Genomic DNA, 26,426 nt, shown 5'->3' on the forward strand with positions numbered 1-26,426 from the left:
TCGGACTGGTACCTGTTCGCCAATTTTCTGTTAGCATTTCCTCTCACCTGCACAGGTGTCACTCATTAGCTCGATTTATGCGGACTCTAACTTATCATTTACTTCTGTCCTCAGTCGAATAAGATTTTTTATTTGTTCAAGCCCTCCGTTCGAAACCTTATTTCCTCTAAATATTTACCACTGGATTTCTTTCATTTCAGTATTTGTTCAAATCTCATAATTTAAGATTCATACACAATTTCCTAATCGAAGAACGCTACTGATGCTATAATATATTCAGCAACGAATGTTGAGATGATTATGTAACTGGAACACCAGTTTACCCTTGAACCTTCCAATACGCGTCTGCAAATCCGAACTCGTTCGTCATTACGCAAGAAACATCTTCTGGACGAAATCCGCCAAGGCTTCACACTGAGCGATTTCTCTGTATCAGTCTCGCCGAGGGATCTCGGTGGATCACACGGTTGCTTTCTGTAAGACCTAATTACAATGTGATTGGTCTAGGAGGTGTGCGGTTCTAATGAGAGAGGAGGGATTACTTGTCTTATGTGTGCTAGAACTCTTATCTAGTAAACTGTTTATATCTACATGTATATATATATATATATATATATATATATATATATATACATATATATATATATATATATATATATATATATATATATATATATATATATATATATATATATATATATATATATATATATATATATATATATATATATTGCTATGAATGTCCTGGGTTACTTACTTGGTTCTGGGCGGCAACAGATGAACGCAGGGAGTTCCTTTTATTTATTAAACATCTGACTCAATATTAGGACAATTTGTAGACAAAACAAGGGAAATCTATAGCTTAAGGCCTTCTTCACGTGAGGAAAATTACGTAAACTCAAGGGTTCTCTTAACTAATTATATTTACATAACAAACACAGATCAGAAGAATGACGAATTACTGGCAGGTAACAATAACGGCCTGCTAAAATAATGAATCCTACACAGAATAAATATTCTACTCTGACGATGTCTTCATAACAGGAACATCACAGTGGGGGATAGAAGGGGTACTGCGCATGGATGGAGCCATGAGATTCCACAGTCGAGGCCTATCTACAAATATATGCAAGACGGTTACTTGCAATAATAATAAGACTCTCAAAGGGAAACTGTGGAATTCACAGATGGTGCCAAATAACTCAGTTCAACACTAATGCATAATTACGTTAACACTGAATGCTCTAACACACATTACTGAAGGTGATCACACAATGGAAAATTAAATGAAACATTAGACAGAGAAATAACAGGAATCGTGACTGACTAAAAGAACCTTACTCCGGCACATTACCCTCATCAAGATGACGGTGTCCTTGTTGATAAGGTGCTGGTGATGGAGGAGGGAATTATAATGCCACTACAAAGTATACTGGTTCGAGCAAATAACCTTCGGGGATTACGCTGGCTTCTCTTCCAGGTGGCGCAAAGGTCAATCTTCGTCATGTTTTCTACAATGTCGACCGCATGGCATCAGTCAACCCACGTGGAGGGTTCAGAATAAGGGGGAGGGGGCAACTTTCTCTTTTTGGCTCTTCCCTTGCCTTGCTGGATGTAGGAGTACCTGGAATTAGGCCTAAAAGCAGTCACTTTGAACAGAAAGAGAGGGTTAGGCTTGACCATTTTGGTGAATGAAAGAGAGTTTTTGAAGGGGTGAGAGGAAAACCACAGTTCTAGTAATTAATAATTTTTTTTATTCCTTTCTCAATTATATTGCAAATGCAAAAACATGTGAGGTTGCGAGAAAAGAGATGCCATTCGTTGCAAATATATATATATATATATATATATATATATATATATATATATATATATATTATATATATATATATATATATATATATATATATATATATATATATATATATATATATATATATATATATATATATGTACACACAGTATATTATACCTAAACATGGTCACCCCTGTTATAACAATCGGTGAAATGTTGAGAGAAGGGTGGTGTGTGTGTGTGTGTGTGTGTGTGTATAGATATACAAACACACATTATATATAATGCTTGTGCGTACAAAAAAAAAAATGAATTAACATTTGAGAGAAAACGATTGATGAGGTTGTCATTTAAATATTTAGTTGCGGTGATAACCAATCCAGGTCCTCAGAAATGGAATTTAATGAAAGGCTAAAGGAGGCAAATCGAACAATGGGTAAGCTAAATAAGATCTGAAAATCTAACAGGCTGAAATGCCATAGGAAAGTAAGGTTATACATGAGCCTAGTAAGATCTGTATTGCCATATGGACACGAATCGTGGTATGACAGTGAAACTATATCTAAAATATTTTGTCGGCTAGAAACTGAAGCTTTAAGAAGCAATTAAGGATTCAGTTGACAGGATATAATGAAAAACGATACCTTAAAGGGAACTGCAGAAATTTTAGATGAGAGATTAGTGAACTGAATTGAATTGACTATAGAATTTAGGCCAAACGCCAAGCGCTGGGACCAATGAAGTCATTCAGCGCTGAAAGAGAAATTGGCGGTAAAAGTTTGAAAGGTGTAACAGGATGAAAACCTCGCAGTTGCAATATGAATCAAATGTTAGGAGAGGGTGTAAAGTAAGATGGAAGAAAGAGAATATGACAAGAGGTAAAGTAAAAGGAACGAAAGGGGTTGCAGCTAGGGGCCGAAGGCACGCTGCAAAGAACATTAAGTAATGCCTACAGTGCACCGTATGAAGTGCACTGATTGCACTACCCCCCCCCCCCCACGGGGAAGAGAGAGAGAGTAGTGAAGGGGAGATCGAGATAATGATAATGATAAACGACAGTGTTAACTGGGCTTTTGTGGGCACCAGAAGAGGTAGAAGACCTTGGCCCAAATAGATAAGAACTGTGAAACGGAAGGCTGGGGGTGAGAGGATATTTGTGGAAGTGAAAGTGCAGGAAGGCATGAGTTGCGGGATTTTATATGGGCTCTTTTCTGCTTTTAACACGGCACTGGAATCGTTGATATATATATATATATATATATATATATATATATATATATATATATATATATATATATATATATATATATATATATTACATATATATGTATACATATAGTATTTATATTCAGATGATATAATAATATATTTATACTAATATTGTATATATATGCTATAATTAAACATATATATTATATAGATGATAATATATATATATATATATATCAATCATATATATATATATATATATATATATATATTTTACATAACCAATCATTAAAAAAATTTTAACTAAATAAGAATGCTATAAAAATTGAAGATGAAAGATATACTTACAATATCAATCAGTTCGAATCACAAATTGCAATTACCAACTAACAATAGAGCGATAAAGAACTGATGAGCCGTCACTTTCCGCTAACGGCTGTCGTAAAAAAAAAAAAAAGGGGGGGAGAGAGTGCGTCACTCCACCGATAAGCAATTAATCCATGAACTGTAGATTCCTCTTGTCCATTGTTGACAGCTATCAGTAACAATACCGATAAGATATTCCGGTAGATAGGGAGACAGCGGTGTGCTGATCACGAAAATCGCAATGGAGTTAAACCAAATAACCATCGATCCCCTTTGGAAGCTGCACCGCATTTAAAAGGGAGAGTTTATTTCCTGGGGGAATCTTGAAGGAAATTCCATAAGGAGGTTAATTATAAAGTCCACTAAAGTTTAAGAAAGTTTCGAATAAGCAAGATGTAACAACTTAGCGAAACCAAAAAAAGGAAAAAAAAAAAAACCATTGCGAATGCGGAAGTTAAACTACAAAGAGGACCCTACCGTAACTTTTGTAATAATCATCTTCCTTTGCTTATGAGAATTAAGCTGTAGCAGTAATTATCAAATAACAATTTGGTAATTACTGCTACAGTTTAATTAAGTAACTACACAGCTTTTCCTTGTGGGGACCACGGATACATTCTCCTTCAATTTCATATATATATCTGATAAAAGGTGTGATTAAATAACGAGTGAATTTTCGAAAAGATTCTTTTCAGTTGCAAGGCGTGAACGGTAGTAACGACGGAATGCCGAGAAATATGAAAATGTTTATAATGATATATTTTTGGTCCTTGATAATTACGGAGCAGTGGTTTTCGCTGTGCAAACTTGATCTCTGTTGCTCAAATCGAATTTCTTTCAATAGTATCAACGTGACATTTCACATCAGAAATTATATGGTTCAACTTAATTTCTTTTTTATATTATGGAGAATATAATTATTTAGCTGATATTCGTCTCTCGATACAATTATCTGATTACTTGCCTCCGAAGGAATTTTTCGTTTTGAATTACAGAGCTTTGCAGCGGCTAATTTTTTTTTTTTTTTTACTTCTTCAGTTATGTTTCTTCCTACGGCGTCGCCTTCGCGTGTTTTCCACCCTCAGCACATCAGCTTCGTGGCGTCATACATTTAAGATCGGGTTTTCTGAATCAAATCATGAGCTTCCTTTCGGAATTCCCTGGAGCCAAGAATTGATTGAGAATGAGGAATCTGATTCAGTCGCCGATTTGTTTCTAAATGGCTTCAGTGGAAAACATCTGAAGATCAGAATTCACCTGCAGAGATTTGCGCATACACACATAACTGTATTCGTGTGTCTGTTTAAGGGTTTTTACGCATTACTTAGAATAATTAGTTAATTATATGTCCAGTGTTTTAGTGTATCTTTTTTATAATTTCTCTTTAAGCACAATTTACAATACTTATTTACGTTTTGCAATTTGTTGATTTGGTTACTATTTTATGCAAAGATGATAAGATTATTTACCAGTGATATTGATAATAAATATTTTCCCAATTTTTTTGTAACAAGACGCAAATAACGCCTTTCTACTATTTGTCAATTTCCATTTCTTGAGGTATTAGATTAATATTCAAGATATGTCCTTGACAAACAATTCGTGAAGGACACATTTTCATGTACGATCACAAGCAAATTTATTTCACAAAGTTCCCGTCGAGGTTCTGCTCAATTATGAAATCTGCCAGTACATATTATCGTTTCTAAGGTACCATTACCTGGATACATTTTAATTATCAACATTTCAGTGGACAACGATTTATCCTCTTACAATGATGCTGGTGTAATAACCTCTACCCACTATCATCTTTAATAATAAAATCCGAGTGGATCCGATCATGTTTGTCCTTCCCCGGGTGACAGTAGGGGAGACATGACACAGCCACCCACCCCCTGTAAACCTGTTTGTCCGCCCTGGGTGGGGTAGGTAGGGGAACGGGAGACATCCACCCTCCTCCTGAGAACCTGTTTGTAATCCCCGGGTTGGGGGGGTGTAGGCAGGGGATCGGGAGGGTAGGGGAGACAGCAGTGCCGAGATCCAGCGTGCGAGGCGCGCGGCAAAAAGCTGGTGCCATTATATTTACCAAAACTACAAAAATAAAGTTAAGCCTTGACAAGTCTAAACTCACCCCACTCATGATCTTCAGCAATCTTTCGTTCTTATCTTAAATGGCTTCATTTTAGCGCGCACGCACGTCCCACTTGCAGCTGGACGCGTGAGCACATTAAATGTTGTGTCAGCAATCATTCTATTAACTTTGTAACATCACGTTACATTTGACATTTTCTTAAAAGTATCATCATAGGTGGTACAACCTATTAGTTCTCAAGTTCACGGGGGAGATATCAGAGCTACTTATTTGGCACGCTAGCTCCCTCATGTTATAAATCCCAAAAGTTATTACTGGTTAAAAATATAAGTTATGAAGAGCGCTTTATTAACAGAATGAAATAAGATGATTAGCAAATATACATGAATGGAAAATAAAAGGTTAACAGAAGCACGAACCATCCTGTCTCTATTCTTATAAATGAAATGACGTAATAAGGAAAGAAGGGGGACGTAGGTATAGCTGTGTGTAATAAGAAAAGAATTTCTGAATGGAAGGTGATGTGGCTGATGTCTGCCGGTAGTATGCAGTGGAGCTTCATTCGACTGTTTAAAAGTTGAAAGGAGCAGTGACTTGTTTTGCTCTATCCCCTGAGCCAACCCTTATTGGGTGAAACACACACATTTATATATGTATACATATATAAATGTATCTATACATATATAATGTATATACAGTATACATATATATATTTATATATATTGGATTGGAATATGAAATTTAGGTCAAAGGCCAAGCGCTGGGACCTATGAGGTCATTTAGCGCTGAAAATAAAATAATGTTGAAACAAATGTTAGGAGAGGGTGGAAAGTACAATGGAAGATAGAATATGAACGGAGGTACGGTCAAAGGCATGGAAAGAGGCTGCAGCTAGGGGCTGCTGGCACGCTGCAAAGAACCTTAAGTAATACCTACAGTGCACCGCATATATACATATATATACATATATATATATATATATATATATATATATATATATATATATATATATATATATATGTATGTATGTATGTATGTATGTATGTATGTATGTATATGCATGCATGTGTGTTGAGAAAAGCGATGAGAGATATATGTAGCAGGATTATTATGGACGTTCGTCTAACAGGATCCGGAAGACTTCAAAGGGCGTGTTAGGAAACTGTCAAAGAACAAATTCCTAGAAATGGTCTTGATGTCACAGATTTTTCACTCTTTATTTGGTCTTTATATCTATTAGTTTTTCGTTGTTAGTAAAAAAAAAATAACTGATATTCCTGGTAATCTAGGTAGGACACAAACCTCAACAGAGTACGGTGGCAAATATGATCATGTCTAACGAAAATTGGACAAGTGTGAAATATGTTCTTTTTGAAACCACTGGAAAAGCCAAACGCAACTGGCCTTTCGTCTCCCCGAACCCACCTCCCGCTCCGAAAAAGGAATTTCGATTTAAAATATTGAAAATAAACTTTGAACACAGTTACTGCGCACATATGCGCTGTGTTTTAGATACTATGAGAAGAAATATATATCACGACAAACGTCATTGTTGTCTTTTGAAAGAAGTCATGAAATTAAACAAAAAAACTACTGTCACTTCTGAAGTAGTTAAAGAAAACATTCTAAATCTTCACTTCTACGCGTGACGTAGCTTTTGGCATGCGACCTGTTACTGAATAACTGCTACTCAGCACTTGTGGGAGCATGCCTACCTTTTTAAGAACACGGAATAACAATCATGATAATGGTCCAGTGTAGTTTCCTTCCCGGAAAAATCAGTAGCAACACTAGGCCTAGCAGCGTTCGATCTTGTAGCAACACTAGGCCTAGCAGCGTTCGATCTTGTAGCAACACTAGGCCTAGCAGCGTTCGATCTTGTAGCAACACTAGGCCTAGCAGCGTTCGATCTTGTAGCAACACTAGGCCTAGCAGCGTTCGATCTTGTAGCAACACTAGGCCTAGCAGCGTTCGATCTTGTAGCAACACTAGGCCTAGCAGCGTTCGATCTTGTAAGACTGGTCTTAGTTTTATAATATCTGTGGGGTTGAGAAGTTGCTTGGCCGAGTGATTTTAATCCAGATGAAAATTTCAAAAATCTAAAAATAGTAAATATTAAATTTTTTTGTGGTGTTCAACTTGTTCAGGTTTGCACAAACTAGCTGCTGGCCATCTTTTGATAATTTCTGAGAGTATATTTTGATTTAACCACATCTGCTATTTTGAAAAGATAAACATTGATTTTGTGCAGTTATACTGTACTTGTACATCAATCTGTCCATTATAATAATTAACTAACTAAATGGTTTCACAAGCAGCCGTGATAGAGAGAAGGGGCCTATGTCAAATGATACTTGGCAGGGGATGAAATCGAGTTTCGTAATCTAGATTAGCTAAATGGAACATTTTAAGACACTAATAATATCATTCTAAATTTATAACTCTCGTGCCCTCTCCAAACTCACTGAAAATCACAGTTGAGGACGGATCTAAGTGCGCTAATTGACCGGACGAGAATGGCCCGTTTCCACTGCAAGATAAGTCAAGTCCTGATCTGTCTCGGAAAGCATTTTATTATATATGTATGACGTGAGAGAATTTCATCATTTTCCATTATGTAGTCGTTTGTGTTTAAGGTTTAGGATGACTGAAAACAATCCCTTACACAGTCGTTTGTGTTTACAATTTGAGTTGACAGGGAACAGTCTCTTACACAGTAGTTTGTGCTTACAGTTTGGGTTGACTGGGAACAGTCCCTAGTTTGCGTTTACGGTTCGTAATGAATGGGCACAGTCCCTTACACAGTTGTTTGCGTTTACGGTTCGTAATGAATGGGCACAGTCCCTTACGCAGTCGTTTGTCTTTACGGTTCGAGATGACCGAGAACGGTCCCTTACACAGTCGTTCGTCTTTACGGTTCGAGATGACCTGGTACAGTGTGGCTAGTACAAAGGCGTTTCCATAGAGCGTAACTGCAGCAGCAGCATCACAGATTCTCTTTCAATATCAACAATGTTTTCCTCAGAGATGTCTTTGGGATCATTTTCACATAGTTTAAGCAAATAACCAGCCACTGCAAGGCTTGTTTTCCATCTTCCAGACTTCTCTGTTCCGGATACAACGGGTTCATAGGCAGGGCAATTTGGGATGAGGAAAACATACAAAGGTCATTAAGAAGATTATTACGTTAACCGTCAAGTTGGTTCCAAAGGTAAACTCGGGTTTTCTTGAGCAGAAAATCCAGGCAAAATTCAGATTTCAGCCATTTCTTTAAGCCGATAATTGCCTTCTAACATGGAATTCACCACAACTGGGGAATAAGTTTCCCTAAGAAGGAATTACATACATTACAAGTGCATCTACCCTAAACAAGATTCAAACCCATACCTTTTACGGCGGGTACAAGAAACAAGGCAATTTAACGTGTTCAGCCATCAAGACAGATGGATGTATATTAAGTCACTGCTTCCCAAGCGCCAGTGCTAAAGGATGTTGCCGAGTGCTAATGCGACTGAAAAGTCCTTTATCAATCAAGTTTTTTCATAGAATATGAAGATATCCTGTACAATATTTTTTTACAGAATTCCTCTATTTCTATAGATTTTTAACTTACAAATTTTTTTATCAGTATTACTTTTCACCGAAATGAAAAATTATTTCTTTCCTGAACCGTTTCTGAGTATAACGTTTTGCTCGTAGTTATTTTTGAGTCTTTTAAAATCATAAAATTTTGCATACGCATAGTCATGACCACTAAATTCACTATCAGTCACTATCTCCTCATCACACAAACACAATCTGCACTTGGATATCTGGTTGCAAGTTTCTAACCCTACATTCATCCAGTCTGCGAGTCTAATTCCAACTACAGGAAGAAGAACCAGCACCACATTCTTGTAATTATATTTCGGGGCAGGAAGGGTTGCCACTTTCGAAAACAATTAAGACTTCTTCTTCTTCTTCCGCTTCTCTCCTTTCCAGCAGACCCCGACCATTGATTCGATTATCAGAGTAGCAAATCTGGTGGTGAAGAAACTCCGTCTGAGAGAATGACAAATCCACTTCAGCGTCAGAGGTTGTTATTCATATCAAGGTCTAAGCTGTTGTGATGTTATTTTGTTGGACTTCCCTCCCCTGTGACGCAACGTAGGTGAAATCTCGCACAGGGATGAGGAATTCATCTTAGATTGAAATTCTTAGTCATATCGATTGGGGTTTGGATGTATGCGGGAAAATTTGGTGTTTCATTCGAGTCTGTTGAAAGACGACGATGGTTTAGGTTTGTTTTTTTAATTACAAATGTCTTTCCGGTAACAAGGCGATATTATCTGTATGATTAAAATCCTTTGGTATGTAGTGTTGCTGATAGATTAACAAACCTTATCCTCAAACTGCTTTTAAATCTCTTTTCTTTACTAACCCATTAACAAGCTTCATTTGTATGGACTCCGAACGCCTTTTAAGAAATCTGTCATACACACAGTGAACCCGCATCACTTTGACATCAGTTTAATTGCAATTTTTCAGGCGTTTATTTCCTCTCAAACTTTTCGCTCGCCCTATTGCTTCAAGAGCCAAGATACTTCTGTATAGAAAACAGCCTTTTCCTCATTTGGTGAATCTGTACTAACACAAACATCTTTTTTGTGGCCAGACATTTCTTTTATAGATCAGTAAACGTAAAAGTGTGCAACTCTTAACAGAACCATTTAGATCTACACGAGCTGCGGTTAATTGTATTTGTTTTTCGGTGAATTAAATTCCTGATGGAGTTACACAATCTCTGGTCAATGAGAAACTTCGTTTCTCCGCGATGTCAGCCAATCAAAACCCACCGCCTCTTATGCTATGCAATAATTTGTGCCCCGCGTGTATAAAGATCCATGTTTCCTGATCATCCTCATCAGATTGGAAGAGAAACTGTTTTCAACGTGGAGCAATGGACGGCAAATTCTGATACTTGTTTGTTAATCTTACTTCTGATGAAGAACGAAGTGCATTATTAGAAGCCTTAAATAAATCGAGAAGGAAATATGATTGAACTGGTCTTTCATTTTTAATTGAAAAATAAATCATTTTTTGTTTGTAGATTATTTTAGAAATTCATTCATTCTCCATTCATGTATATATATATCTCTCTATATTTAGCCTATATATATACAATACACACATAGTATACGTATAATATATATATACATATATATAGACAGCATATATTGTATGTGTGTATTGTGTATGTATGTACGACTTTGTGTTTATAAACACATATAACTCACGGAACCTTGATCTTACTTTGGTAGTAATTCAAATAACCATTTCAAAATTATCACATTGGCTGCTGCACCTCTGCATTAGCTAAACTTATTTACATATTTACTTTGTTACCAAATCTGCACTCCATAAAAATTTCTATACTGTTTAATTAACAGTTAGTGCATTACACCTCTTTCTTTTCCTCCTTTAAATATCTGTCCTACAGTAACATCAGGAACGATATCTCTAATTCACGTGATGCCAACTGAATGCTGCATATTTTCAGTGCTATTCTTCTGAACAGTTCTGTCATGGCCGAGTTGCCTTTAGGTGAGCTTATGGCGTATTTATGTTAGTCTGGGTTTTATGAGATCTAGGCTGCCGAGTCAAGCATCGGGCACTTGCGGCCATTCTAAGACAGTGAAAAGACGTAGCTGGGGATGTTGGAGGGGGAGGTAAGGACATCCAGAAAATAAAGAAGAAGCACAAGGATCCCCAGGTGGAACGGGGGGAAAACGCCACAGTTACAATAAGTAGTTGTTAGAGAGGGCGGACAGCAAAATTACAGATAGGAACCTGGAATAAGAGGTAAAAAAAAAAGCAAAAGGCTTAGAAATCATAGGTTGGACAGCAAATTTGCTGACAGGAACCAGGAATGGAGGTAAAATAAAAGGGTAAAAAGTGGCTGCAGCTTGGGCCTGAAGGAACGCTTCAAAGAACCTTCAGTTACGCCTACCACGGTGTTAGAAAGGTCATGGCTATAACTCTACCACCTATTACCCTAGTGCTCTTCTGTTAAACTCGTCTTCAATTTTATGCCTAGTGCTTATGTTCAGCCAAACGCCATAACTTCTGGTCTATCAATTCTGCAAGGCGTGGTAGGTGGGAAGTCATCTACCTTATTATCCCATCTCAGAAAAAAAGTTAAGTATACCTTAGTTTAACCAGACCACTGAGCTGATTAACAGCTCTCCTATAGGGGTGGCCCGAAGGATTAGATTTATGTTGCGTGGCTAAGAACCAGTTGGTTACCTAGCAACGGGACCTACAGCTTATTGTGGAATCCGAACCACGTTATAGCGAGAAGTGAATTTCTATCACCAGAAATAAATTCCTCTTATTCTTCACTGGCCGGTCGGAGATCCCACCTCAGGAACTTTGCGTAATAAAATATTATTTTAGACACTCCAGTCACGCAGCAGGCCCTCTGTATGAGGCTGTATCTGGCTTCCTGTCTCTGATGTAGCTGATGGTGGTAGTCATGACACTCCTCTTTCAAATTCCTGTGGTTTCTCTCAGAATTCGTTTTGTCTGCTACTTTGCTAAGCCTTTTATTGTCTCCTTCTCATAGGCAAATGATTCTGTTTTACTGTGTTCTAATGTCTTCCCTTCTCAATTTCCCCTTAGGTTCATGTTCATTTCTGCTTATAGGTTTACGTAATCAGCTAACTTTAACTGGAGCTTTTTACCTTTTTTTTTTTCTATTCAGCTTTTTCCGAACATACTGCAATAAACTGAAATGACACCGAAATGAGTATCATTAGCATGAAAACTAACTAAACACAGTTCCAGGAGAAATATCGCCCAGCATAATTATAGAATACACCCACTTTCCAGGCTTCACAGTTAAATGCAACTAACTAATTTTTTCGGATGTTGTACGGAGAATACATTCAATAGTAGGGATGTATATTACTGAAACGCAGTGGTGCCAATATCCACGGACATTGGCGTCAGCTATGAGGGAAAGGTTTTTAGAAACGCCGACATATCTTACTTCATCCGGTTTCCACAATGTTTCTCACCTAAATTGACTAGTTTATTTTCAATTACATTTTCATATTTTATCTACAGTATATTCTTCAGAATTCGGTGCCTGTGCCTACCTTTAATACTCCTACTAGCTATGCTAATGACAAACTTTAACAACTGTGACAGAACAAAATCAACCAGACCTGTGATGACTCGACGTCCATTCCCACCTTGACTCTTTCTTTCTGTACCAAATGTGAGTCGCATATTCAGAAAATTCCGCCGGTTATTACCACTCCTCTTTGTAACTGAGGAATTGAAACCCAGATCAGAAAAGGACGAGAGAGGAAAAATCGGCAACCAGAAATCTTGGACGGATATGGAACCAGCCCCTCTCCACACTGGCGGAAGGCGTGGCTTCTGAGAGAGAGAGAGAGAGAGAGAGAGAGAGAGAGAGAGAGAGAGAGAGAGAGGTAGTTAATTCAATACCAACCATCATTTGCATAGGAAAACCATCTCCTCCTCCCGTAATGCAAGTCGAGAAGAGAAAGAGTTAAGATTCAACGACTCAATCAATCAACGTGTGCGGTCTGGTGTATAGGTTCCGAATAGGCTGTAGAGGATAAAGAGATAGAGGGCCGGTGCAAAGGGATACGTGATGGAGCCTTCTATCCATCATATTCAATGCCAACTGGTTATTAAAAAGAGGCTCTGAAGTGGAAACTCGAGGGCTTCAGGTTGTTTCAGGCGGAGGGGGTCAGAGCTGAGGTGGGGCAGAAGGAAGGAAGGGAGGAAGGGGGGAAAGCGATAGAATGAAGCAAGAAGGAGGGAGGAAGATGAAGGAAAGAGAAAAAAAAAAGAGAGAGAAAGGCAGTAACGCCTTGGAAAGGAGGTAAGCACACGCCTTTACGAATGTCTCTACAGGAATGTCATTTTTCCAGTTGTTTCACAAGAAAATTTAGATGTACAGTGACAATTTTGTGTTTCTATTCAGTATGCAGTAATTACCTTTTTTCCTTATAAATCAAGAGCGAATGAAAAGAAGTTCAACATCAAGTCGTCCTACGGTTTTCTTTCTTGCCCTCAGTGAAATCTGTAAGAAATTTATTTAGTAGCTGAGAAGAACACTATGAAACCAATGTCAGCAACAGGTGCGCGCAAACATCTCAGATATTTTCAGGTAACGATGAACTGAACGTCAGAATAATCTTGTAAGAGTGCAATGCCTCATCATCAAAAAATCACTTGGATGGAATTTGAAACCAGTCATAAAATACTACAAAACCTAATTTAAAAACAGAAAGTAAACTTATGTTTAGCAACTCTTTAAAGCACAGAAACCTGTGGAACGGTTTTGAAAATGTCATAACTTCTGAGAAAGATATAGAAGAGGAAGAAAAAAAAAAAAAATGGATCGAACATGATATCCGAGAATACCTGAACAATTTGCGTCGACATATTTTCTTTCTTGTGGGAAAGAAGATACGAAACCATTACCGGCTCTTGATATGACTCGAGGAAAAAAAAAAAAAAGGATGGTGAAGCAAGCTTCAGGAAACAAAGAAGGAAAAGACTGAGAAAATATAAATAAGATTGAGAAAAAATAAAAGGCATTAAGTTCCCTTTTTGTCTGTGTGCAATGATTACCCTGCAGGGCGCGGTCAGGTAAAAGGAGAAGAGCAAATACAAACGGGTATGTCACCTGAGCAACATACCCCGCAAAAGGGCATTCTATTTCACTGCCCCTCCTCTCGCTTACGTCGTCTTTACGTCAAAGGGGGCGCGAACCAATTCGGAAGAAAAGAACGGAAAGATGACAGGAAAAATAACTGTCTTTGCCCTCAGATTGGCTTCATTTTTTTCCTATTTCCAGCTTTCCTTTGAAGGCTCTGATCGAGTTCATTTTTGCCTTGGGTTGACGGAGCCGGAGGGGAAGCCATTGGCGGTGTAGTTTTTATGAGAAAATAAAAAAACATAATAAAAATAAAGAATGAAAAAAAGTGATGAATAAATAAATAGTCAATTGACACGTTCGTACTTGTTTACGGTTATATAATAATAATAATGATAAAATTAACAATAATTAGCAGTAATAAATATATACCTTATCTATCGCTATGACGTGGTTCGGATTCCACAATAAGCTGTAGATCCCGTTGCTAAGTAACCAATTGGTTCTTAGCCACGTAAAATAAGTCTAATCCTTCGGGCCAGCCCTAGGAGAGCTGTTAACCAGCTCAGTGGTCTGGTAAAACTAAGATATCCTTAACTTTATCGCAAAGGATGTAAATAACGTGGCTCTGAATGGAAGCAGTATGGCTGGCTCATTTGCTAACCTACGCATCTTTTCAACAAAGAACCTTGTGAAAGAGTATTGTACTTTTTATCTCTTCTCTCCTATAAAAGCCAGTCATTGTAACCAAGGCATCGCCTTCACCTGTTTCCTAATTTCATCACCGATTGGCTGAAGGTCTTCTTTTCAAATGTAATTTTCGTTTGACTTTGAGGCTCTGGTAATAAAGTAAATGCTGCTTGTTACATTCATCTTGAACAATTTTTTGTGCAAAATAACCAATATTTTGATACCTTCAGACGTTATTCCGGAGCGGATTACAAGATTCATATTTTCGGACGAGACTGATCTTCGCAGCGTTCATTCTTTAACTGCTGAATCAAGAATGAATCGAAAATGAACGCCCTTTGAATAAAACTTCCACAACATTAGCATTCACATGCATAGGTGACTCATCAGCAACAACGTCTCGAACCTTCTTCGACACACTGCTCCATTCATCTCTATCTTACACACACTCTCTCTCTCTCCCTCTCTGTAAATGGGTGTTAAAAACCTTCCTTTACAATAACTCACCCCATCAGTCCAAGCAAGCACTTTCTAATACTTTAAGTCAATTTTCGAACGATAATTAATTCATCACAGATACTTGTGTTATAAAAATGAACTTGCATCGATGATGATTTCCATAAATTGAAATACTACATTAATTTTGTCATAAACTTAAGATATTATTCATGAATTATATATATATATATATATATATATATATATATATATATATATATATATATATATACATACAGTATATATTAATGTATATAAAAATGTATATATACATATTTACACACACATATTATATATACTGTACATATATATTTCACAGAAGCTGATTCACGAACTGTTACAAAAACACTTCAATAAGTTGCGGCGTTCTCCGTGGTCCCAGGCAGGGAGTTTGCCTTTAATACGGATGATTCAGATAAATGAGCAAACTTTGATGCACGACTATAATATCCTTATTATCATTCGTGTCCATATCCCCAGCATCATCTTATCCAGGTGACAGAGATTCCAATAAATCGTTAATGAGATCCCAGTGAATAACGAAGTGACGTCACAACTAAGAATCCATTACCAATCAGCAACATACGTTATCGTGATTTACCAAGAAACACAGGTTGATGCTGACTATGCTATACATAATAATTCCTGTCGAATTTAGGTATTTCTGGCTTACTATTTGTGAGCTTAAAAAATTCACGTCTGTTACGGACTTTGTAATCATCAATCATGTAGACAGTGGTTTCAACCTAGGTATTTCTAGGGGGCGTACTATTTGTGAGCGCGAAAGATTTTAAAATTCTAGAATTATATTCGTTATTTTCTTAACAGGAGTGAGGAACTAATATTCAGAAGCTTATAAAAAAAAATGAAAAAGTATCGCCTTTTAATGTTAGTTTCACTAGTTAGTCTAGGTTACATTATTTTGTAATTATTTACTTTGTAATCATCAATCATAGATAGAGGACTAGCTCTTAGAGGGGGTTGGTTTGATTAGAGGGGTTGGTTTTGATTCCAAGTACAGAACCTGAATTCGACAGGAATATGTATGGCAGAGTCGACATCAACTTCCATCTTTCTTGATGGCCGAATGGATAATTCGACTGTCAACCTCTGCATCAAACACCAAAAGCCGTAAGTTCGAATCTTGGTTGGGACAGATGCACTATCAAGTATAATTATCATCGGTAAGGACAAATCGATATTCAGGGGTATTTGTGACAACACACACTCACACTCATATATATATATATATATATATATATATATATATATATATATATATATATATATATATATATATATATATATATATATATATATATATACTATATATATATATATATATATATTTATAGTAGCCACACCGATCTCTCAACTTTTCAAATTCCCTGCACTTTCTAGTTTTCTGTAAAAGAAAACTCTTGTGACGCTTTGTTTGTCTATCGGCACTTTTTCCGTCCGCCCTCAGGTCTTAAAACTACTGAGGCTAGAGGGCTGCAAATTGATATGTTGATGATCCACCCTCCAATCGTCAAACATAGCAAATGGCAACCCTCTATCCTCAGTGGTTTTTATTTTATTTATGGTTAATGTTAGCCAAAATCGTACTTCTGGCCCCGACATAGGTATCAACAACACAGGCCACCACCGGACCGTGGCTGAGTTTCATGGGCCGTGACTGAAAGTTTCATACAGCATTATGCGCTATGCAGAAAACTCGATTGTGCTGATGATACTTCGGCGCATAGTTTGTTTTGTTTTAGATACTCTTATCACCACAAATCTAAATATGGCAGAAGTGACAAAATATATATATACTGTATATATATACAGTATATACATATATTTATATATATATAATAGATATATATATATATATATATATATATATATATATATATATATATATATATATATATATATATATATATATATATATATATATTTATATATACATATATATATATATATGTATATACATACATATGTACATACATACACACAGACACACATAAACATGCATATATACATTTACATATATATATATATATATATATATATATATATATATATATATATATATATATATATATATATATATATATATATATATATATATATATATATATATATATATATATATATATAAGCCTAAAAACAATATCAATATACGCATACATGAGCTGAACTTCCAAACATGACATGTTTCTGCTTTCTGTTTGAAACAACTGTGCAATTAAAGTATATATATATATATATATATATATATATATATATATAAATATATATATATATGACCTCATTCAAGCTGGATGGTCTCTAATGGAGTATTTATTCAGAAAAAGTACGGATACTTGATACTGTGGACTGTTTGTCCAAGAAAGCTTGTAACTTTTTCTGAAGAAATACTCCATTAGATACCATCCAGTTTGAATGAGGTCCTTTTAGTAATTCTACTAATGCACAGAACAATTGTGTATGTGATAAAGTTAATATATATATATATATATATATATATATATATATATATATATATATATATATATATATATATATATATACAATATACATAGTATATAGTATATGTATATGCATAGTATATATATATATGTATATATATATATATATATATATATATATATATATATATATATATATTATATAGATAGATTCATTTCAGCTGTGGTATGCCTGGGGGAAGCCGAGAAACTAAAAAACCTAAGTTTATCCGAAAAAATAAAATTGTAAAATATGGTATTCATCTTACTTTCTGTAGTAGGGAAGGTTATTTTCTCACCAGAAATGACTATATTATCTGACAAAAAATTTACATAGTATGGTCGTATTATGGATCATTTATAAAAATTGAAAACTACATTTTTCTAAAATTTCTGAACCATAAGAAAATTTTCTTGTCAGTGCTAAATGCAATGGAATAGGCTCACAATGATTATACCTAATTAAAATTATTTACAATTTTTTATAATTTAAGAACTGTAAAAATTTCCAATGTGATTTTCCCAATTCTCTGTAACTAGATTTCAATGAGACATCTATTTGCACAAAAATGGGCAATTATTATTGAAAATTTTTAATTTTTAAGATTATTTTTTATTCCCATGTCTAAGTAAATTTTGAACCTTTAAAATTAGTTTCTTTTAATCAGCAACAGGTGAATTAATAAATGTCAAACACAACCTTTATATATACTTATTACTGAAAAATCACAATTCAGGAAACTAAAGAAATCCCTTCATATTTCTCTCTAACACTCAACTTTTTTTCACAATATAAAAACTCTCAAAGTCCGGACGCACACACAAAGCAGGTTACTTTAGGGCATTGCTTACAAGAGAAAGCAGACGACCCCCCCCCCTTAGCTTTTTGGCACATTTGAAAGGGGGTATGGCGCATACGACACAAATTTCAATTAATCCTTTTATCTATAAGCCTAACCAAAAATAAAAGCTTGGCTTGCATATTGTGTCTGAAATTCCCTAGTAGGCTGCATCGGTTTGTTAACTACACACCAAAGAAGCCTAGGACAGGACAATGTATCAAAAATTCCCTTGATAAGCTTCAATAAGAAAGAAGCCTAGGCTAGGCTGCTATATCTTAATTCCCTAGTAGGAAATGGTCTTTTTTCGACTACTCGATAAAGGAAACTATAGTCTGTTTTTTTTTCATCTGTCCACCCGCCTGTGGTGCTCACGCATGGTAACACTGCATCCCAGGCTTTAAATAGTTACGCTATGTGTAAGTTTTAGCTAAATAAAAGGGTATCTGGGTGTACATTTGCAACTGGGAAGTGTTTTAATAATTTACTGTATGCGAATTACACCGTTAATATTTGAAACACGATATTGTTATTATTGTTGAATGTAAGCTGCCTTTTCGGGGTGGCGAATGAAACAGCCAGACGCAGTGGCGTGAAAATTGCTTCTCTAGCAGTTCACTCCGGCAAGATGTCAGTTTTATTGGACCACACCTACTCTGCTGCTAAGCTACGTGTTACTTCATTACACGTAAGTATATCAGTATACACTTTTAATTTTTATCAGTAAATTATTAAAACACTTTTCAGTTGCAAATGTACACCCAGATATCCTTTTATTTAGCTAAAACTTACACATAGTAACTATTTAAAGCCCGGGACGCAGTGTTACCATGCGCGAGCACCACAGGCGGGTGGACAGATGGAAAAAAACAGACTATAGGCTAGGCTGCTGCATCTTAAATTCCCTAGTAGGAAATGGCATTTTTTCGACTTTTCAACAACGACTGTACCGGAATTTCCATGGTTGGTAACAGTATTTTATTGAATACAGGGGTCAGCAAAAAAAAAAACCTAGGCTAATGATACTCATCTCACTTCACTACTAGGCTGAAGTATTTCACTACTAGGCTGAAGTATATATTGGCTCATAATCATTTCAGCAACATATATTAATCTGTATGGAGAGAGAGAGAGAGAGAGAGAGAGAGAGAGAGAGAGAGAGAGAGAGAGAGAGAGAGAGAGAGAATGGTTATGAACGTCGAAGCAAAAACAAAAGATGGAGAAATACTCATCTCTAAAATTCCAATAGATCTGAGTATGCTTTTCATATTAAAACATTTTTGGAGACTTCAGAACAAAGCTAAACCACTCCAATGTAGAGAACTACCACTAAAATACATCCCTCGCCGTTTTCCATAAGCCTTTTACAGCAGCTCATTTCATATTCTGGTTTGGTAGATGTTTTACGGACGGTTGCTTACTGAAGCCTTCTGAAGCTTCGGTAAGCGTACCCATAAAAGACATACTTGATTTGTGTAAATGTGCCAGCCGAGTAAAATACCTTTCATACACATCAAAACACCACGAATTACCGGCAGCCAAAATCCTAGGCGTTGACCACATCATAATATTACTGGCTAACTTGAATTTAAGAAGACGCATGCTAGCCTAACTTAGAAATTAATTGTGACCTATTCAACTCCATGTAGTGCATATCTATAAACCAAAACGCTCACCTCTAAATCGTTTAAGATGGTTTAAACAGAAGTTAAAACTTGTATCCGGAGGTCCGAAGTCGTTCATGCCAGATTAAGTCCGCCTTGTGCTGCCACAGGCTCTAGCTGTAGAGCAGTCCGTAACGGGTAGAAGAGGCATCAAGGATATCCTTGTCTCATGGAAGTTCCCAACACAGACCAAATACTACTGATCAGTCACCTGTTACAGTTTTGTTATGGTTTTGCCTTGCTTGTGGTCACTAGATGGCAGCAGCTATTAGGCGGGAGATATAAAACGATTTTTTAGTTTTAATAAAATCCGATTCTCGCAACTAAAGGAATATATATATATATATATATATATATATATGTGTGTGTGTGTGTGTGTGTGTGTGCGTACGTACTTTAGCACGAATATGCGTGTGGTTTACCCTACTTTTCACGATGAAAAAGGTGTAATCAGCCAAAGTGGACGATGTGGCTGAGTAGTGCTCCATTCCGTTCATGCTTACTAGGGCCAAAGTTAAAATTTGGCAAAGGGAATATCAAGTTAGGATGTATACCTATTGAAATATGCCTTTGATCTGCTTTTAAGCTAGCTGCAACCTGCTGAAATGGCGTGAGCAACTCTAGGTCTTTTGCTCAAGGTATTATCAAATGTAGAGTGCACATATATTAATGTCCATGGTTAGTTTGGAAATAGGAATTTAGTGTCTTTCGGAATGAAAAGCTGACAATTCTTGTTTTATGTTTTTATTACTGACAAACTTACATCATATTTTTACAAATATAATAGCACGTAGGTCTAAGTTATATGCCCTCGGATAGTTGATCCGTTTTTGAGATCTAGTGCTAAATCCTTTTCAGATTTAACATAACCGCTTTAGATATTTGCCCCTGATATAGAAAGTAAGTTTTACTTTTTCATGACACGGATATTTATGCTTGTGGATGAGGCTCAGCAATAGTTTCGAACCTCTGGTGCCTTACTGGCGCTTGAGGAATTCCACTGCTGACTTGGGTGGGTCGAAATGATTCTTGACTTTGCTGAAGACCAAAGCGCTGGTCTTGGTGTGGGCCCTGTGATGAAGTCTGTGAAAAATTCTCATTTTGGAATTGTTGTGAAGAAACTGCTCTGGTCAAGTCATTATTAAAGTTAGTAGACTGTTGTCCGACTAAACCAGCAGAGTGACGTTGGTCTTGAAACTCAATTAATGGAGAATTGGGAAGGGGAGATAGCCGACCCTGACTTTGTTGATTCCTAGAGAACTGCTCTTCCCGTTGATAGTTTTCATTCTCTCTAGAAATACCCACAAATTCATTACCATCAAAGTTTCTTAATCTGGTGTTGGAAGGATCGTCCCTCTCAGCAAAAGTACTTACCTGGTCGAGGGTTGAGGAACCTTGCTGTCTGATATTTTGTCCATACCTCTGACTTTCGTATCTCTTGTCATTCATTGCATGATATACACCCTCTCCCTGAAAATGACCGTCTTGGGAGTCAACTCCATAACGTTGTCCTTGGGACTCGGTCTCCTGTGAAGACTGAAGTCCATCAACATTGCTTCGCTGTTTTTGATACTGCAATCTGTTCTGACCAGCAAACTGAGCAAGATTTTGCTCATTAAACTGATTTTGTGATCCAGAAAGCGATGATTCTCTGAACTGCTCACGGCCAGTCTGTACTGGGCGTCTATTCTGATTTTGGAATTGGTTCAGACCCTGAGAAGGGAAGTTTTCTACCCTTTGTCTAGAGTACTGATTTTCACTGAAATCTTGGAATTCATTGAGCTGGGTTTGAAGTCTTTCATTGTACTGTTGAATGGGTCGGTTTTCCGCTGAGTTCTGAAACTGATTGCCTCCTTGTGTTGACAAGTGTTGTCTAACCTGACCTTGGGTCTGAATCCTTCTCTGGCTGCTAAGCTGCTCATTTGGTTGTGCTTGAAAATTATTTGAGTATTGAGCATTTTCTTGTGAGTTGTATTGATTACGTTGTTGTTGCTGGAACTGGTTGCTATTTTCATTTGGGTACTGGGCATGGAATGTGTTTTTATCGTTATTTGAAGGACTTGGCCTCTCCTGACTCGGGAAAGAGTTTTCTTGGAACTGTGATGACAGTCTCTCTTGTTCATTAAATGTATTTCTTCCTTGATGCTGCATTTGACCCTGGAAAACATTTTGTCTTTGGTTCTGGAATGTGTTTAAATCCTGCCTTTGGTTCGTATTCACATTCTGGGACTGGAACTGGCTCTCTCTTCTTTGTTCTCTTTCATTGTTTTGGAAATTATTTCTGTTTTGATTTTGGAAGCGATTTCTGTTTTGGGTCGAAAACTGTTCTCTGTTGTCAACTGGGAATTGGTTCTGCTCCTGGTTATCAAACTGATATCTCTCTTGACTCTGTGACTGACCTTCTCCTTGGAACTGGTTCCTGTTTTCGTTCTGGAATTGTTCTCTGTTTTGATTCTGGTACCGTTCTCTCTCTTGGTTTTCATAGTTGTACCTTTCTTGATTCCTATTTTGATTATTGAACCGGTCATTGTTTTGAGTTTGGAACTGATTTCTATCTTGGAATTGCTGCCTATCCCTACCCTGGAATGGGAGAGGTCTCCTGCTTTGACCTTGGAGGGAAGATTCGTCTAATATCTGCGACTGACCTCTGACATTTCCTTGAGAAAACTGTCTTTCGTTATTATTCTGCTCGTGGAATTCAGATCCTTGGATATTGCTTGAAAACTCCCTAGAGTCTTGTTGGTATTCTGGACTTCCTTGGAAAGATTCGTCAAATCTTTGTGCTTGGAAGTTTCTGTTGTCCCCAGCAAAACCTGGGCGAGGTCTTACTTGTCCTTCACTGGCAGGTGAATTCAAAAAGAGTGACATACCATCAGCCTTCTCTGATCGTGGAAGATTCTCAGGTCTTTCATGGTCTCCAGCAGCGGGAGTATTCCTGGCTGGTTCAAAAACTCTCCTGTTACCGAAGTTTCTCTGGTTCTTGGGGCGAGTAGTTTTGGGAACCATTTTGGCGCCGAACTCGGCAGGTTCTTCATCCTCCATGACATACTCCACCTGGTAAAAATAAAAGCGAGAAATTTTTGTAATTTAGGTTTTTCTGTATGAAAAGAGAATGGTATTTATATAGCTGTGGGATACTTAGTGTGTAATGTTATGATAATAATACCAAAGGTTTCCTTTGCCCCTAGTCTGTTATTTGGATGATGGAAATATAGTTTAAATATATCACATCAATGTACTGACCGTTGCCTGGAATCCGTTTTCAGCATCGGCAGTATATTTTACAATTCGCATCGATCCGTCAGCTTCCTTCACTCTGTATTCACCAATTACCTGTAAACCATTATAGAAATGTCACCTAGGATTTGGTTGTGGACTCACCAAAGGGTATTTGTTTAAAAGCTAATGGGAGGAATTCTGTTTGAGCATTGTGAATAAGTAAGATCTCATTCATTCCAGTTGCTGCTGATGCATTAAATAATATCATTGCATAAGTGACAAAAATAACTGAACATAACTGCCTCTTACCTTATTTCCATCACGGCTCTCCTTATGATATTTCATGTCGCCTGTGTCTTCTGAGCGAATGTCGTAAGAGTACTGGTAATTACCAACCTGAAATTATAAAAATTTAATATTAAATCATTTCCTTTAGATATAACTTTCAACAAAAACTGGTTTGCTGACATACAAAATGATGTTTATAATCATCTGCATAATCTAAGGTCGAAGTCTAGAGAAATTGTATAACTTACATTTGGATCATCTTGAGCATTCAGGCTGTCATCATATCGTTGGCTGCCTCTGTATCTTGTGTTTGACCTCTGGAACTCTTGATTGGCGGTGTTTTCAACATTAGCGGGCGCAGCTCCAGGTCCTCTGGCACTCGATGAGGAAATTTCTGAAAACTGATTCTGGTTTCTTTGCTGGCTCTCGATTCTTTGATTCTGGAAAGAACCAGAACTAAAGGACTCTGTAGCCACATTTTGCTGAGATAGTTCTGATCTTTGGCCAACGAACTGCTCCCGGTTACCTTGCCTTTGATTGTACTGCTGAGACCCAGGCAGATCTGGGTTCAAGTTTTGATTCAAACGGTCATTATTCCTTTGAGATGGATCCTCGTATGTGTTTGGCCCGTAATTTTGGTTTTGGAATTGAGTCTGTTGATTTTCAAGAGACTGGTCTCTGTAGTTCCTCTGTTCAATGTTGGCATCTTGCCTGAACTCGCTCTGGGCAGAATTGCCCTGGAGTGGACCATAAGATGCATCTTGCTGTGCCTCAAATCTCTGTCCGAGATCTTGCACTGAACCTCCTTGGAGTGGAAAGTCTTGTTGTCTTTCGGAATATGTAGGATCACTGGTAACAGGAAAATTTGAACTTTCTGGGTTAGGATAAGCACTCCTCGATCCATACTGGGCCAACCCTTTCGTTTCCTCTTGCTGGAGGTCTGTGTTTCGGAAGGCTGCTGGTGCTGGGCTCTCTGGAGGCATGGCTGCCACAACAGCAGCCATCGCTACTACCAGATACCCCACCTGAAAATGGGGACATTTGAATTAGGATAAAAAGCTCAAGATTTTTCTTTTTAGATTTGGATTTCTATGTTGCTCTGAGGCTGTTAATGCAAGGTGTATTCAACATTTTAATCTGAGATGAACCATTCCCTGCAATATATTCAGAAGCTTCTTAGTTTTTATCACAGATAACTAAAGGTACATAAAAAGCTGATCTTAAAAAAAATGACGAGAGAATCAAAACAACGGCTTTAGACAAATATGGAACAGCAGAAACGTAAAAAGTTAACTATGCTTTAGTTTTACCAGACCACTGAGCTGAAACGTAAAACCAGAGACCCTTTGATGATAGAGACTATCCCTGACAAAGATAAAAACCAATTTGTACAATGCAATTTTGTCAGACTGTCTCCGAAAATACGTTCGTAAATGTGCAATTGTAAACGTAAAGGTACAGAAGGTAAAAAGATATAGAAAAGGCTAGTTGACAAGTTCGTGTTTGTAATGTGACTAATAAAGTAAACTTTTCGAGAAATCTATGTAAATTTTTACTAATTAATTCTTATTTGATGTTTCCTATTTAAGTACTTTCCCTTAATTTACTAAAAATACTTATCCTAATACATTATGTATATTATCATTTAATTATCCGTTTTCTTTCAAGAGACTATATGAACGTGACACACTGTTGATATGAGGAGATATTATTCGTGTTATGATACATATGTCAATCACTTCCTGTCCTTTTTACCTTGCACAACTAATAACCCTATCGATGCTTTATCTTACCTAGAAATCACTTTTTCCTTAAGTTTTATTTGTAATTGTTAAGTGTTAGTAGTTTAAAACCTCAGCATCTTAATAATTATGAAGACGATTGAGAAACATTTATAAATAGTTTCTTGACATGACGTCATCAAACGATGACGCAATGAAGATTCACTTTTTTATATCTTTATGATATTTAAGAAATCTATTCTATTCAGTGGTATCGATTTCACCACTCTATTTGATCATATGAGATTATGTACCTGTCTATTTATATATATATACTGGGAAAACTATTTGTCATATTATATATATATATATATATATATATATATATATATATATATATATATATATATATATAGTTGCATGCAATCACGTCAGTCATACATGCAAGGAAAATCCTGCCTTTAAGCAAAGCAACAGACCCTTATCTTGACAGCATTATGTACGCACAGTACAGAAAGCAGCTCACGCTCCATAATCACTCAGCCTACACTTGTCTGTTAACGATCTGGCTTTCGAAATTTTACAGGGCTGATCTCTCTCCCGTAGCCAAAACTGGGGACACCTACCTTGTTGAACGCCATGATGTTAGTGAACGGAGAACTGTCCTCCGAGCTGACTTTATATAGCGCCTTTCCCAGGATCTAGTTTGGCGGCAGTCGATTACCGCCTCCTTGACCCCCCGTCCCTAAAATCATATCACTTTCCTTCCACCGATATAGTGGACTCCTCAACCACCCTCCCACCCCCTTCCCTCTCACCTGTAGGGCCTTGACCCCCTTTCCAATCATCAGACAGTATAACTTGGCAGGT

General features: G+C 36.9%; 2 protein-coding genes across 2 annotated transcripts in view; one reads left to right on the top strand and one right to left on the bottom strand.

The window, feature by feature from the left end:
- The window catches only part of LOC136829995 (vesicle-associated membrane protein 7-like), a 140,033-nt gene that overhangs the window by 31,894 nt on the left and 81,713 nt on the right, over window positions 1-26,426 (top strand). The window lies entirely within an intron of this gene.
- On the bottom strand, window positions 21,057-26,313 carry LOC136829974 (heat shock protein DDB_G0288861-like). Its single transcript, XM_067089154.1, has 5 exons — window positions 26,183-26,313; window positions 24,084-24,860; window positions 23,857-23,943; window positions 23,572-23,661; window positions 21,057-23,382 (listed from the first exon to the last, which is right to left on the bottom strand). The coding sequence occupies exons 1-5, from the start codon at window positions 26,195-26,197 to the stop codon at window positions 21,259-21,261; spliced, it is 3,093 nt and encodes a 1,030-aa protein (XP_066945255.1). The 5' UTR covers window positions 26,198-26,313; the 3' UTR covers window positions 21,057-21,258.

Source organism: Macrobrachium rosenbergii, chromosome 4 (assembly GCF_040412425.1).
Source record: "Macrobrachium rosenbergii isolate ZJJX-2024 chromosome 4, ASM4041242v1, whole genome shotgun sequence".
In the NCBI taxonomy this organism is placed as follows: domain Eukaryota; kingdom Metazoa; phylum Arthropoda; class Malacostraca; order Decapoda; family Palaemonidae; genus Macrobrachium; species Macrobrachium rosenbergii.

Coding starts and splice junctions, on each gene's coding strand:
- LOC136829974 (XM_067089154.1), bottom strand. Junction 23,944..24,083: donor ATGCTCAAGATGATCCAAAT/GTAAGTTATACA, acceptor TTATAATTTCAG/GTTGGTAATTACCAGTACTC. Junction 23,383..23,571: donor AAAACGGATTCCAGGCAACG/GTCAGTACATTG, acceptor TATTTTTACCAG/GTGGAGTATGTCATGGAGGA.